General features: G+C 39.7%; 1 protein-coding gene across 2 annotated transcripts in view; it reads right to left on the reverse strand.

The window, feature by feature from the left end:
* Positions 1–14,706, reverse strand: part of LOC104165937 (mitogen-activated protein kinase 10) — a 53,130-nt gene that overhangs the window by 21,280 nt on the left and 17,144 nt on the right. Inside the window, exons 5-7 of one of the 2 annotated variants that reach the window (XM_009705714.1) lie at positions 12,191–12,262; positions 2,364–2,546; positions 48–172 (exon numbers count right to left, since the gene is read on the reverse strand). In XM_009705714.1, coding sequence (XP_009704016.1) covers positions 48–172; positions 2,364–2,546; positions 12,191–12,262 — 380 coding nt within the window. The remainder of the gene's footprint in view (positions 1–47; positions 173–2,363; positions 2,547–12,190; positions 12,263–14,706) is intronic. The other variant, XM_009705713.1, reaches the window with a different exon arrangement.

Genomic DNA, 14,706 nt, shown 5'->3' on the forward strand with positions numbered 1-14,706 from the left:
CATACTTGCGTTTAACAGTCTGAAGGAAGGAGCCATGCCTCACTTACCGCCTCCACTTCTGCTGGGTCATACCAGACATTAATGTATGGATGCTGTAAGGCTTCATCTACTGATATTCGCTTGGCTGGATCAATGACTAACATCTTTGATAAAAGGTCCCTGGCTTGGCTGGCTAGAACAATGAAATCAGATAAACATAGTATTAGTACAAAACAATCCCTGTCTCCAGAGGAGGGTTAATTGGGTTCGGAAAGTAACAGTGGCACAACCCTTTTAGAGATTGTTTGTATGCGCTTCTGCCCCTTGCCGCCTTAGAGCAAGAGTTCTTCAGTAATCATTGGGAAGGTGCCAACGTCAGGGCTGCAAACCCTAAGTCCCCTCACAAGCTTCCATGAGTTTTTACATGTCCTATGCAGATTCCACGTAGAGGGCAGAATAATGCATCCAAGAAAAACGTGCTTGGGGTAAATCTGTACTATTGCCAGGAGCAGAAAACAAAAGCTTCCATAATGAAGTCTAAAATCATGGCATTACTAAATCAAAACCTGAAAGTTACAGGTATTCTTACCGTGGCTCAGGAAAACATCCAAACTTTCTGTAGGTTTTAAAGTTTTTCACCTCGCCTGCTGGCAGGCATTAAATATTTCAGTGAGGCACAGGTACTAGGCTTATCTTAGGGCATCCCATTAGAAGCAGTAATGTCAAATCGTAGCCTGGGATAAACACATAATGGTATGGAAGTGCCTCGGAACTGCTTACGTCTTGTTTGTCCCACACAACAAAGTTTACATCCATGGGATACACCATCCTCCACTATAAAAATGCACAGCCTTATATATACATTGAGTTTTATTTTGCAACATTGATTTATTTTACCTGATAATATAGCCCATTGTGCCTTTCAGGCCACAAACTCATCCTTCTATTACCCAAGTTGTTTTTACTGTTTAGAATTTGTAACAAATCTAATACCATCTAAACCCATGTTAAAAAAAAAAAACACCACACATGTAACAGCATATATTTCTAGTGCTGCTATCAATGTAGTGCTTGAAGCTCTTCTATGCTCAAAACTATTTCCTGTGTAAATGAAAAAACAAAATGAAAGCAAAAAAATATTTAAAGAGATATCAGTGGAAAAAATATTATTAGGTATCTCATCAGCCATGGGTGAGTAAAAGTAATATCTAATTAAACCGTTAGCATTACATTACGGTGAAATATTTATTTAGGCAGGGCATGGGATGATACAGTGATGCACAAGCAGAATTTTTTTTTTGCACCGTTTCTTGTTCTGTGACTATATCTTAAAAACTGGCATTCAGTATGCTCAAGTGCATGTGCTTCCTGTATCCAAAAGATAACAGCACTATTTGACAGTCATTTCTATTCATTAGTTCTAAATTCAAGAAAATTCCGTTATTCAATTTTATTGTAGTAGGAATATAAAATTCTGTGCATCCAAAAGCATCGGCTCAGACCTTTCACTTTGCTCCCAGAGCTGAGACAGCAGCCTTGCTACAAAACAGTTGTTAATTGGAAGAGTATTCTGGGTAGCATAACAACATGAAATCACAAGCAACTGGAAACCATTATATGCCACCGTAGTGCTCAAGTGGTGCAAACCAATACACAGTACAAGTTTGCAGGGGTTCCAGAGCTGTAACAAGAAGTCTTTTCTGTATTAAACACACATTAATCACTCTTCCCAATTGGAAGTCAATGCCCTGTTGAAGTAAAACAAGACTTTGATATGGGAGTAAAACCATTGCAATTTCTATTTTCCAGGGGTATATATCTAGTCACACCATAATTAAGTTAGTGCTCTACTTCACATATCCAAACCAACCCACAGCATTTTTCAAAAGAAGAAATTCACCCCTAGCAGATATTAAACCTCAGCTACATCAAGACCGTTTTGGCTGACGTTGCCAATCTCCTTCTGTTGCCCAGTAAAGGTAGAGCTATGGGCAGGCATCTGGCTGAACTGCTGTTTTTCACCTGAAACAAAACAGTGCAAGCTCTGAGATCCTTCGATGGAAATTCTACCGTTCCTCTGTGTTACAAGTTTAAGAATGAGAGTAAAGGAACACCTCAGTTCCCCGTGCTACAGAAACATCACGCAGAATACCACGAGGACATACATCAGTGATAATGTATGTTCCCTTGGCTGCCCAAGTACCAGGGTCTCCAAAAATCATTTCCACAAGGTGCCTCTCAGCTGAACAAACCCCATGCACTTCTTCCTCTCTGCAACTGATTGCATTAAAAAGGAGTGCAACTAGAGAGAAGAAACACTGAAAAAACCCCTTCGTTGCATTGTAGCTGTTGGCATGTGAACCACGTCCTTTTGTCAGACATACCTTTGAGTTTGTTGTGTTCCGAGTCAGCCGGGAAGAGAGAGTCTGGAAAAAGTTTGGGGAAAGTGAGGCCAGCGTACTTGGGTCTGTTCTCAACATAGTTCCGTACCGTCGGCTGGAGCTTCTTCATGAATTCTGGACAGGGTGTTCCCAGCTGCTCAATAACTTTATTCCATTGATCAATGTCTGAATATCAGTAGTTAAGGAAAACAAAACACAAACCCCAGTGTAGTCTCCTGACATTTCTGTTTGAGTGTTCTCTGGGAATCCTCAGAGGTATTTGACTCCCTTCATAACATTTTTACAATCGCTATCTTTTTCATCATTATGCCTCCGGGTCCTACAGCCTGCAAAGGGCAAAACTCTCTCTCACAACTGTACTTACTCAAGGGCATGATGCAATCCTAAAACCACCACCACCACGGGAAAATACAGAGTTCCCTCTCTTTGTTACCATTTTTATTTTTAACTTGCAATCCAATGACTTGCACTCCCTTGTTTTACATGCAGGTAATTGCCTCTACACCCCCTTGGTTCCAGGGGGGTAGGAGGGAAGAACGACGTGTTCCCCTCTGTTAAGTCTGTGGAGAGCGAGACCCAGCTGGCACCAAGGAGTTCTGTATGGGACAGAAGTCACCTTCAACTCATCTGCTTCACACTTGGATGTTTACTCTCTCCAATAGCTAATTTTGGTAAAACCACCCAACCGGCGACCCCTCAAAAGCAATTTGTTTGATTCTATAAGAATGCATTGGGACTCATTGTCTACAGACAGATGATGCCTGAGGTGCAGACAGATGTTTCTCTTTAACTGCAAATGTGACGACTACATCGCTCAACGGTTACTGACTAATAAGCAGCAGGATCTCATGCTTAAAAAGAAATTGTATTACAGGCAATTTGTACTGCTTTTTTTTGGTTTGGTTTGGTTTGGTTTCTTTCGTTTTCTTGAGATAACAATTAAGCAGCTGATAGGTGTTACGTAGCTCTTCCAGCCATGTTCAGAACAAGCCTTACTGTGCCGAAGAGAAAAAAAAAGAATTAAGCAAATGTCTATAGAATCAGTGTTATCTCTACATCACACACACACTAATTCACAGTGCTAAGAATCTGATGACAACATAAAAAAAAAACAAACAAGGAAGAGTACATGCAGCCATGGGTACATTGATGCTAAGAAATGCGATGAAGGGAGTTTTGTTAAGAACATACTGGAAATAAAAAGCTTTTAAAAGACAAATATTCAAAGCATTTCAGCACAGAGATTTTTTTTTTTAAAATTATTCTTCTAAGTTATTATTGTCATGAGTGTCATAAGTGTGGAGGAGTTTCCCAAATACTCAAGACAATTTCTCACAATCTAGGAGAGAAATCAGGTCAACAGAATGAAGGTATCATGGAAAAAAAAAAAGTAAAGTCAGGAAAAACCCAGCTCTTTGGTGCAGTAGCAATTTCACATTTTCAAAAAAGTGGTTTAGTTTAGGGAAACGGAAACTTAGTATTTTCACATATCTTGAAAATTCAAGACAGACTTAATTTGGGTTCACCTGAACTTATTTGAACAAAAAAAAAAAAATTCTTTTAAAAATTGCAGCTTTACTAATCAAAAGTGTTTAAAGGAATGAAAACAATTTAAACATATGCTTTAAGAATGCTGAAACAGCGTTTTGAATGGTTTTAATTTCAACTGAAAAAGATTGCTAGAAATAGCAGTAGTCTGTAAAGATTTTTCTGAATAACTTTCATTTTTAAAACTAAATCACAGATTTACGTAGAACAACCCCTCACACACACACACTGTCCATCGCTTGGTATGTATCTTGTGTTGTCCGTGAAAAACACCTTTTTCTCAACAGAAAACTAAAGAATTGCAACAACAATAAAGTTATCCAAGACTATAGCTGCTCAAAGAGTACCGTGAATATTTCATTCAACATTTTATCAGCAAATAAAGTGTTTTGACATTTTAAACTTGTATTCAAGTTAACACACCTCATTGTTTGCGGACTGGACTATTTCAGAAGGAGGTCTTTCTGAGGAACTTGAAAATACAGAGTGTGTAAATGCTTTGCAGAGAAAAGCAGAGAATACCGAAAGGAAGGTGCTGTTAGTTGTGCCAAGAGAAACGAAATGGGTGAGAAAGCCAAGCTATAAAAGCGTCAGTGGAAGCATGACCTGCGCAGATCGAGTGAAGGTCATTTGATAAACAGGGAGGGCCAAATACAGGACTTGCTTCAAAGCAGATGTCAGAAGCTTACGCTCGTGCAGAGCAGGTTAACTGTCTTGCAGGCATTTAGCGAAGGCCGAGAGGAGAGAGATCTTTGGGATGACAGAATGTGGTGGGACTTGGACATGTTGAGAGGGAAGACGTAGTAAGATGCTCTGGATGTGTGCAGTAAGGGAAAAGAAGTTAAAAAAGATCCCAGAATAGGGCCTGCATGGTGGGAACCAATGTCAACGGTGACGGCGAGGGGAGAAGGAGAATCCTCAGACAATGGGCCTGTGCCCACTGCACATATTTCTTCTAAGCTGACAGACAGGTCCTCACTAAGAGACAACAGGGAAGCGGGCTACCACCCACCGCTGCAAGATTTTAAGAGATGGAAGAAGCTTCACGAGTCATCAGTGCAAAGACAACAGCCAAAGCCAAGGGAGCTGGCAGAGCCACCAAGTTCCACTCCTTGACTTGCCTTGATTTGCAGGACGACAACACTGGAGCTTTTGCAGCCCTGGCGTGCACCAAGGGCCACAAATGTCACAGCAACTTCAGAGACTGGTTTTGAGTAACTGAATGATCTGAATGGATAATCGTGCTTCTTTATTGTATTATTTCTGACTTATGTTGCTCAAATACTGACAAACCCCTTAAATAAAATGTATTCATTTGATCTTTATATCTGTACACACACACATACACACATATTGACATGATGGAGCACTCAGGACCTGTTTTTGTCCTAATAATAGCAATAGCAAACCCATGCCCCACGAGAGCTGGTGGAAACACACATTTTTCAGTCAGATGGACACAGGCATTTTCTCTCTAGTATTGTTTCTCCACTTACCTAGACCTTACTAGCACTGGATTATATTCTGAGGTCCAATACATGAAAACATGCAAGAATCTAATAAAGTTCTTGCTGAATACTGGTCCGGTTCCATTTCATCGTTACGTTTTATACAGTCACTGGCTGGAATGCATCTGTGGTGTACCTGATGATGAGAGGTTGTACCCATCATGGTACAAGATTTAAAAAAAAAAAAAGTTTGGAAAAAAATCTGAGGTCTACTTATTGAAGCAAAGAGAAGAAGCTTTCTGTAGCTGGCAGTCAGAATTAACTTCAGCAATTCTGCAGAAAACAAATGTTACCACATAACAGTCCTAAAGTGAATCAAAACCTACCGTAGGTTATGTTAACCAATGAGTGATTGTGCCTATAGATGTTATTTGCACACCAACTGAAAAAATGCTACTATGAGTTAATGATCACGTAAGTCTGACAGAAATTTCCCTAACCTGTATTTGAGTGAAAAAAAAAATTAAAGAAGAAAAATTTCTGCTAACAGAAGACTCCGTTTTTCCCCTTGAAATGAAGCAAATGTTGGACAGACTGGAAGTTGGCAAGAATTACAACCCAAAACTCTGGAACATGATGAAAAGCCTGCCTTAAAGCTATTTGAATCACCTCAACTGTCCCTTGCCCCAAACAGGATCGAAGAAAATGTGTCACCTAGACACAAGAGCATCTGTGCGACTTGAGAAGACGGGATCTAACCTGGATTTATCAGTCTGTCCCTGGCACTAATGCTGTGGCATTTTTTCTAACATTAAGATGGCCATACAAAGTTACAGCAAAGAAACTTATTTAAGAAAGTTGTTCTAAAATGTGTATCTTTTGAATGAAGATCTATCATCACGTGAGGCCTCAGGTTGCCTCAAGCTTCCCGACCAGCTTTTCTCTTTGCACTTTAACACTGTCTTAAGGATTGTTCTCCTTTGCTTTCTAAAGACTTGATTATTTACTTGGAAAATAAGCAGAATCTGAACTGCAGATGAGGAGACATATTTTCCTAAAGCAAATGCACAAAATTTCTAATGGGAAAATATGATTTTGAATGCCCAATGAACTATTTCTATTGGAAAAATCAGATTTCACAGTGAACTCATCTATTTAGGGGCATAGGCTGAAAGTTTACCATTACTTTAGTTTCTGTTCCCATTGATGCAATGTATTTCAGAAGTACAAATTAAGGACCACCGTTCTGTTCCTTCAGTTGGCCTGCAGACTTCAGTTACATTACATTTCTGCAAACAGTCAAACAAGTAAAGAAATGGAGCTTGGCTGTAAGGGAAAAAATACAATACTTCTCTGTTTCAATCAGAAAATATTAAAAGCATTTCTACAGTTGTACAAATTAATAGCTTGTGATTAAAAAGTGAAATTTTGACAACAAATTATTGTCTTTGTACTTAAGCTAGCTAGCCTCAAAATGGCAATATTTTTTCTTTTCCCTTCTCAAGTTATGTCTGTGTAAATTGTACTTTTTTTTTTTGAGTGAAGGATTGTATTTTTTGTAAATTGTACTTTTTTTTTTTTTTTTGAGTGAAGGATTGTATTTTCTTATGTCCAACGGGAAGGTTTTGCAGGAGGAGATGGTGTTTGCAGCAGGATGTTTTAGTTCTGCTGCACTACAAATATCAATGTACTATGATGCCTGTATAGTTAAGCCCGTTCATTCTTCCCTGGTAGTCAGAAACTTGTCAGTGCTCAGCCATTTAACCTTTAGAAATAACTTACTGTAATCGTTTGTGTTTCTTTTCCTGGAAAGGGGTGTGTGTGTGTGTGTGTGTAAAAATTCTCGTGTTGGAAATCTAACGGCCAGCTGATCACCAGAGACCAAGCATTGCTTTTCCACACTACTCCAAAGACTGGTTGTGCTAGAAAAGCCTCTTCCTAAAATCCTCCTCAAGCAGTTAGACTGTGATGTGGAAAACACAAGGAATTCTGCCAAAATGCCTGTTTATAACAGAGCTTTGGGAATTGTGCTGGACGGTGGTGGTGATGGCGGGGAACCATGCTTCCCTGCCCAGCATACTGGACTCCACTCTCTTCACCTATTAGGCAGCACATCTACACTAGCTTTACTGAATTTGCTCCTTCTGGCTCAACACGCTGCTTCTGGAGAGAGTTAGGTCTGGGGCACGTCAAATCTTGCTATTGTTAAGGTAGGCACAACGAAAACAAAATGGATACGGAGCTCTTCCTTCATAACAGACAGACTAGGTAAATTAATCCCTTTCCAATCTCAAAATTTGAAGGGAACCACCTTTCTGATAGTTTTCTCCTTAAACGTGGATGTTCCACCAACAAAAACTAACTGCATTGCTTCAGGTACAAATTTTGATGCTCCTAACTTGTCAAAATTAGAATAATTACTATGAGCAGCTCTGTATTTCTCTCAACACCAAATTGTTGCAGCAACTGTAAGGCTAATAGCTCACCTAATCTTTTTTTTTTTTTATTGGACCTTTCTTTTAAAAAAATAAATCTGTTACTAAAAACCAAACTAACCAACTTCACTCTGGGAGACATCAGTGTCAGATACATATTTTTTTCCACAGTCCCATAATTTACATACTGATGTCAACACAGTTTACAAAAAGCACACAAAAGAAATCGAAAACGCTAGCATCTGACAGGACAGTAAGTGTAGAGCGTTTTCTGTGCCAAGGTGAACGCTTTGAGAAGGATGTGGCATTTGTAAAAATGAGACTGTAACAGAAAATATTTTGCAACTTTAAGAATAGTAGTTGCTATTTATATGCTACAATAGAACATGTGGTGATAATGAAAATAACATGTTGCACATAAATAGAATGACGTGAGAAGATCACCATTGATCATTCGGAAGTTAGGAGACAGCAGTGTTGGTTGTTGAGCTGCCGTGAACCCTTTGGATGCATCTCTATGATGACACTTTCACTAAAATTTTCAACTGCCATTTATTTTCTAACTGGTCCTTCATTCGGTTGCTGAGTATCTTTGCTTACACCGCAGCAAGCAAAGCAGTGCTTAGTGGATAGTCCCGATATTGCAGCACAGGCTTGGGTCAGTATTACCGTTGCCTCATGGACGTCTCCTCACCACTGCAGTATCTCCTTGTAGTACTCCAGGTTGTTTCTAGGCTTCTAGAGCCTTCTGTTGGGGTACACGTCTGTCTTTGGAATGTATACAGCTGGATGCACATGATCATGTACCTAGCCTCGGAGGACGCTTACAAACATTAGCATTATTAAATACCTTCTAAATGAACTGTAAAACTGTGCATAAAAACCCTACACCCCAAGTTCTGTGGCATACATGACATGACTGCAGTCGTAGAATAAGGCTCTGTAAGTGATAGCTTGTACGGCCATCTGTGATTTAGACTGAGAAGCTGGCATCATGCTAACCTGACATCTCTCTACTGAAGATATACTTGTCTCCCTAAGCATTCCCAACGACAGAATTTAAAGGCACGTTCATCCTTGTCTGCCCAAAATGAATTCAGCAGGTTTTAATTTTTTTTTTAAAATCCAGGTATAACTATCACTTTCACAGCTGACCAGAGGACTAAGCTACCTTCCTAACTGCTTCAGATCATTTACGCAGCGGTGAGAAAAGCGTAACGGTGTCCCTCAGAAAATTTTGAGAAGAACACATGGAACAAGAATCAACTCACAGGTACAGCCAGCTTTCCAAACTGCTCCTGAGGCAACACAACAAACCACGTTGCCATTTTCTCCTTGCTCGAGGCACAAGTATATCCAAGCTTCATGCTAAAAGTTTCTCTGACAGCAGAACTACTGCTGTCAACCTTGAAAAGACGTTTCATGTAACATTTGAAAAAAAAAAAAAAGAGAAAAAAAGCTTTAGCTCACAATTAACTGCATCACATCCACACACCAAAAAATGGTAGAGAAATGGTAAAATTTCAAGGATCAGTAAAAGCCATGGGGATTTTGGGCATGGCAAAAAATTCACTCACCACTGGAGTCCACAAAACAGTAGAGGTGGATTCTATTCTCAGCTCCCCCCAAGCAATTCCAGGGAATTCGAGTGGGTTACAGGAGTGGAGCAGAGCTGTGGCCCAGCTGAGCACTCTGCTCCGCACTTACTCAAAGGTATTTCCTATTGATCTGCTTGTGAATTTTCCATGATCACATAAGATGGCTCGATTTTGCTACAGAATTGTTTCAGTTAGCTGAACGGACCATTTAGTTCTGTAAACCGAAACAATATCAAACAACCTATACTCCTTAGCTGCTGGAAAATGGCAAATAGTAGATTTTGCTCTCAAAGATATGACTGACAGTGCATTTCTCATGAATATTCAATCTTCCAGTTTCAAAACTGCTTTTCACAGTTATTTATGCATAAAAATTGACACAAATCAGTATTAAACACTCTTCAAATCACAATGTGGTTGTGCAATGAAAAGAAGAAAAACTGTGAAGAAAAAAATTGCTGATAACAAATTCTGGCACACTGCCAGTCTTAACCCATTTTATACCCATTTTATGTCTAAAAGGAAGCTTTTTTTTAGAAAGAAACATTTCTAATTACTCTTGCTCCTTCTACACTTAAATACATCCTTAAGTATGCTGCTCTCAAGCTCTTAGGGCTCATAGTCCCTGCTGATGGAATTATACAGCTGCCCAACTCCGTCACACGTCTGAAGAAATAATCTTTTACAGAAACGCTCAGCATTTTCTATGCAGATTTAAGGAAGAAGATGCCATGAGGTCATCAATCTCAGCAGGCTGGGTCTGCCTGTGCAACTTTTCTGACTGCTTTTCAGCTGCACAGACAGGCACAGGAGCAAGAAGTGGGGAAACTCGCCGATGGATTTGGAGAAGAGGTGGCTTTGAGGAGGGGTGCTCAGCGAACGCAAGCAATGGCATCGTTCTGTGTTCACAGAAGAGACAGCCATGGAACAGCAGTAGACAAGCAGAGCCGTACATAAAAGACAGTGCAAATTTAGCAATGTATTATAAATACAAACGAAGAACGTGAACTCAATTACAGAACAATCCCAAATAAATCAGCAGCTGGTAATGCCAATTTCTGTGGGGTTATTGCAATAATAAACAGCACATAATGGTTTAATTATAGAGGCTTTGCGTGATTTCTTTTTAACAAGTATGCAGCTATGTCAAAGAAATAAATTTTTGAAGCGCTATATAAGACATGTTCAATCCTTTTTGTATTTACTTGGGGATTTCTTTAAATGATATCTTAGAAAAGATAAGGCTGTTAAAACGGTTCCGAACTATGCTAACCCCCACACTTCAAACTTCTCACTCCACATTCACAGAAAACACAGGCACAGCCTGGGCCAAATCTTCATGGAGCACAAATAAGTGGTAACAATTTACATTAACACATAGACGGGAAAGGTTGACTTTCACATATGCAGATGAGATCATATGAAAAGGCATGGGAATTTTAGCGTTCATTTCAGTATGCATGTGCTCATCCCACATTTTAGACAAAACACAAATCAGAATCTTACTAGGACAAGGCTGTGAAAACTTTAATAGTATCACTGCCTACATTCATTTCCTCGGTGCTCTTTGGATATTACTTTTTCCCCATTTTAAGCAAAATATTGAACCCTTCAAAGTGTGAAGGAGGCCAGAAGTGAAGTGCTAAACAATTAGTAAGTCTGTGTATGTACGTGTATATATACACACATATGCATAAGTGTACATGCACACATGTTCGAAGAAAGTTACATAAAAAGGAATAATGCCTGGAAACTCCTCTGCCATCTAACTACAGAGTTTAAATTAGAAGGAAAACTTGTAGACAGGTCATCTCCATTTCTCATTTGTGTAATCCTACGGACCATGAATCGCTGGAGTCAGACCAAGCACGCATGGAGCTCAGTTGCTGTTGGGCACAAGAAGAAATCACTTTCACCATCTGATAAATAATAGAGCATATATCAAAGCTTCAATAAAGCATCAAATAAAGTACGAATTATGGCTGCCTCAGTCCTGAATGCAAAATAGTCTCTAAGGAAAATGTACATATCTGCTTGGACCGCTTGTCCACTGATTTAGTGCGTTTATAAATCACTTCTTGTTCGTGTCAAAAATACATTCTGCTTTCACGTAATAGCTACATGTACTTAAACAAAGGATGACAGGCTGAAGTCCACTACAACAGTTTCCAAGGAAATTCCCAGCCTTTTCAGTCATCAAATTGATACAAAGTTAAATGATAATTTTAGTCTTGGGAAGCAGAATTGAAGCCATTTCCTACTTTCCCACTTCAGTATCACTTGCAGAGCCAACAAGCAGAGAAATAAGCATTTCTAAAAGTCACGTCCGAGTTAATCATACCTTCTTCCTAAAATGCAGAACCTCTTACATGCCAACCCGAGGTAAACAGTGACTTGTGCCCGCCATGCTACAACATGAATTTAAAAGAACGGTCATTTATGAAACTCTCCCCTCCCCGCCAAATTAATAAAGAGACATTTATAACAACAAAACTAAAACCAAGTGATTGCTGGTTGCAGAAAGCGATTCTGATGAACCATGTAGGATGTTGTTTTCCATCTCCTTACGCTACACTCGCTGTGGTTTCCACCCAAGGCTTTTACCGAGAGGCAGTAATGGTTTATTGACATTTTGGCTTGCAACGATTTTGCAGTGGGACTTAAGCCAGGTTCTTTAGGCACAGTACAAAGGTATGTCAGCGCTAGTCTAGCGGGAAGGGGCTGGAGGGGAAAGGGTTGGAAGTACCTACTGAGGCCAAACCGGCTGCTAGGAAGGATACGATCAGTGCCAGGAAACAACACAGCACCTTTAATCATTTCTCCCATGATGCACCCTACTGACCACATGTCAACTGAAAACAAAAATGAAATGAAGGTAAACAAGAAAACAGGAACAGAACAACGAATAAATGAGAAGACTTATCCATTCATGCTATAGCACAGAGCCTGCAGCCCACGCCGCAGACACAGACCTGCCTTTCGCTCTCTGCAGATGCTTTTCTGCTTCAGCATTCAAGTTTCATGACAACATAGCAGGTCTGAGAAAAATCGACTCCCAGCAGTTTTCTTTACCCCAGTGTGGATGAAAGACAATACTATTAAATACAGAAAACCAAGAGAGACCCACGGCTGGCTACTGTGTCATAATACCACTTTGTAATTAAAATTTACCAATTAATTTTGTCTTTTTTAAGTTTTCATTTGCATTCACTACCAAGGTTTATACTCCTTTGTATTGTAAATGAATACTGGTCTCTGTATTCAATGAGGATATGCAAATTGCTTTTCCTTTCACCTTTCAGTTACCAGAGACCCATGCATATTTTCACAAGCTGAACTGCCAGGAGCCTCAAAAGGAACTTGTGAAGATATATCCACCTCTTATTCAGGGGTACGAATAGAATCTGTTGAGATCATTCCACTCCAACAATGCTTCCTTTAGAGCCTGTTGGCTCACTTCCATTGAATCGCAGCGAAGCCAGCAGTCCATAATAGGGGTCTTGAGAATCTCATAAGATTTCCATTTGCCGTGATAGGAAATGGTGATTTCTAAATAGGACGGTTGAGACACAGAAGCACCACGTTGTACCTTCGGCATTGAAATGCAGAGCAAACCAGGGGACTATTTACCTCATACAGAGAAGAACGGTTCAGCTGGGTCAAACAAAACTAACCACAATTTACACTGGAACGCGAGATGAAAATCAAACTCCTTATATCCAGTATGTGATTAAGGTGGCGTTTTCCCCCCCATACCAATACCATGAAACCACATTACCTCTGCTGTCCTTGCTCTATGGTAAGTCATAGGGCATGGAAGCAAGAAAAGGGACAGACTGGTCTCTCAGGGCCAGAAACTGTGGGGATAAAAATGAAAGCGTCATGCTGCTTGGTTAAATTTACTCTTATAATTTCATATTGAGCAACAGTTTAAAGTAGATTTGACTTTGAAGGCAAATGTCCTATCTGTGGAAACCTTTACATGCCTGGGTCTAAGGTTCCCTGTTGCTTTACTTAGCATATGAAAAGCTTCATCACTACGCAATAAATAAATCAATAAACAAACAAATAAATAAAAGGTTACTTGTTTGGAAGCAATAAGCAAACCTAGAGATGCAAATTATTGCTGCTTTCATCACAAGCTAAATGGCATGCAAAATATCAGGAAAAGATAGAGCAAGCAGTTGTTTGTTCATCTGTTATTAATTCCTTTTTATTTTCAGAGGCTGCCTTCTGACATTAACACTCTACGCTGTGCTCAAGAGCACACACACAGAAGTTGAACTAGTGACTTACTAAACTGTAAACTGTGTAAAGCAGAGACGATTATTCTCTACTTCCTGGGAAGGAAGCTCTTTGAAAATTTCCGAATCAGAAGAAGCAAAGATAAACGTCTGAATATAACCAACATCTGAAAAGAAAAAAAACTGTGCCTTCTTGACTGCTGCCTCTTTTTTCTCTCCCGAGTCAATCAGAAATAAGTTGAATTGCAACCCAGAGTTTCACTGCCTGTTTAAGAAAAGTAGTTAGTTGGAGGCTCGGAGTTTCAGCCTATAGAGCAGGAGCTGTCAGAAGTCCCAGTTAAGGCACTGAGGCTTGTGCCAAGCTCCATAAAGGACTGTAGTACACAAACCTAAGCCTCAATCCTCAGTTTTAGTCCAGTATCAATCCAGATGTAGCCTGAGTAATTTCAGTCATACAAGCATCGGAAAAACAAACCACAATCTCTAAACATTTGCACTCAACTCCAAAGCAATGAAAATTTACATTTGGTTCACGATTTCCAAATGCAAGATACTCATAAAGGCTGGCAGTGTTCCAACACGTGGAATATCCCTAAACTTTAATCAAATGCAGGCTAATTTATAGTTAGGGACCTTTGCGTGACTCTAGGTAAAACTGCAGTTTAGCAACTCGATGTTTTAGTTTAGCCTTGATGTTTTAGGATCACGTGAAACAGTGCTAAGGAATTAAACCTACAATTTTTCACAACTCTCTGAAGAGAAATTGCTGAGATTTGGGTAGCCCTTGATGAGAAGCCCCCTCTCCATTAGAATACCCGTGTATTGGATTACTAAAAGCAGGGGATTTTTAATTTGTTCCAAACCGGATTATTGCACAGAGCTGCTCTGAAATGCATTCTTGAGCATGTACATACACTTCAAAATACGAGTAAGCTTTCCAAGGACGCCAAATGTCTCCCTGGCATAGCCACCTTGAATAAATGCCGACCACAAACCACATGCAAGTGTTTTCCTCAACAAGGGAAATGTTTTACTCATACAGCAAATCTTAA

Source organism: Cariama cristata, unplaced genomic scaffold (genome assembly GCF_000690535.1).
Source record: "Cariama cristata isolate BGI_N322 unplaced genomic scaffold, ASM69053v1 scaffold14788, whole genome shotgun sequence".
NCBI classification, from domain to species: domain Eukaryota; kingdom Metazoa; phylum Chordata; class Aves; order Cariamiformes; family Cariamidae; genus Cariama; species Cariama cristata.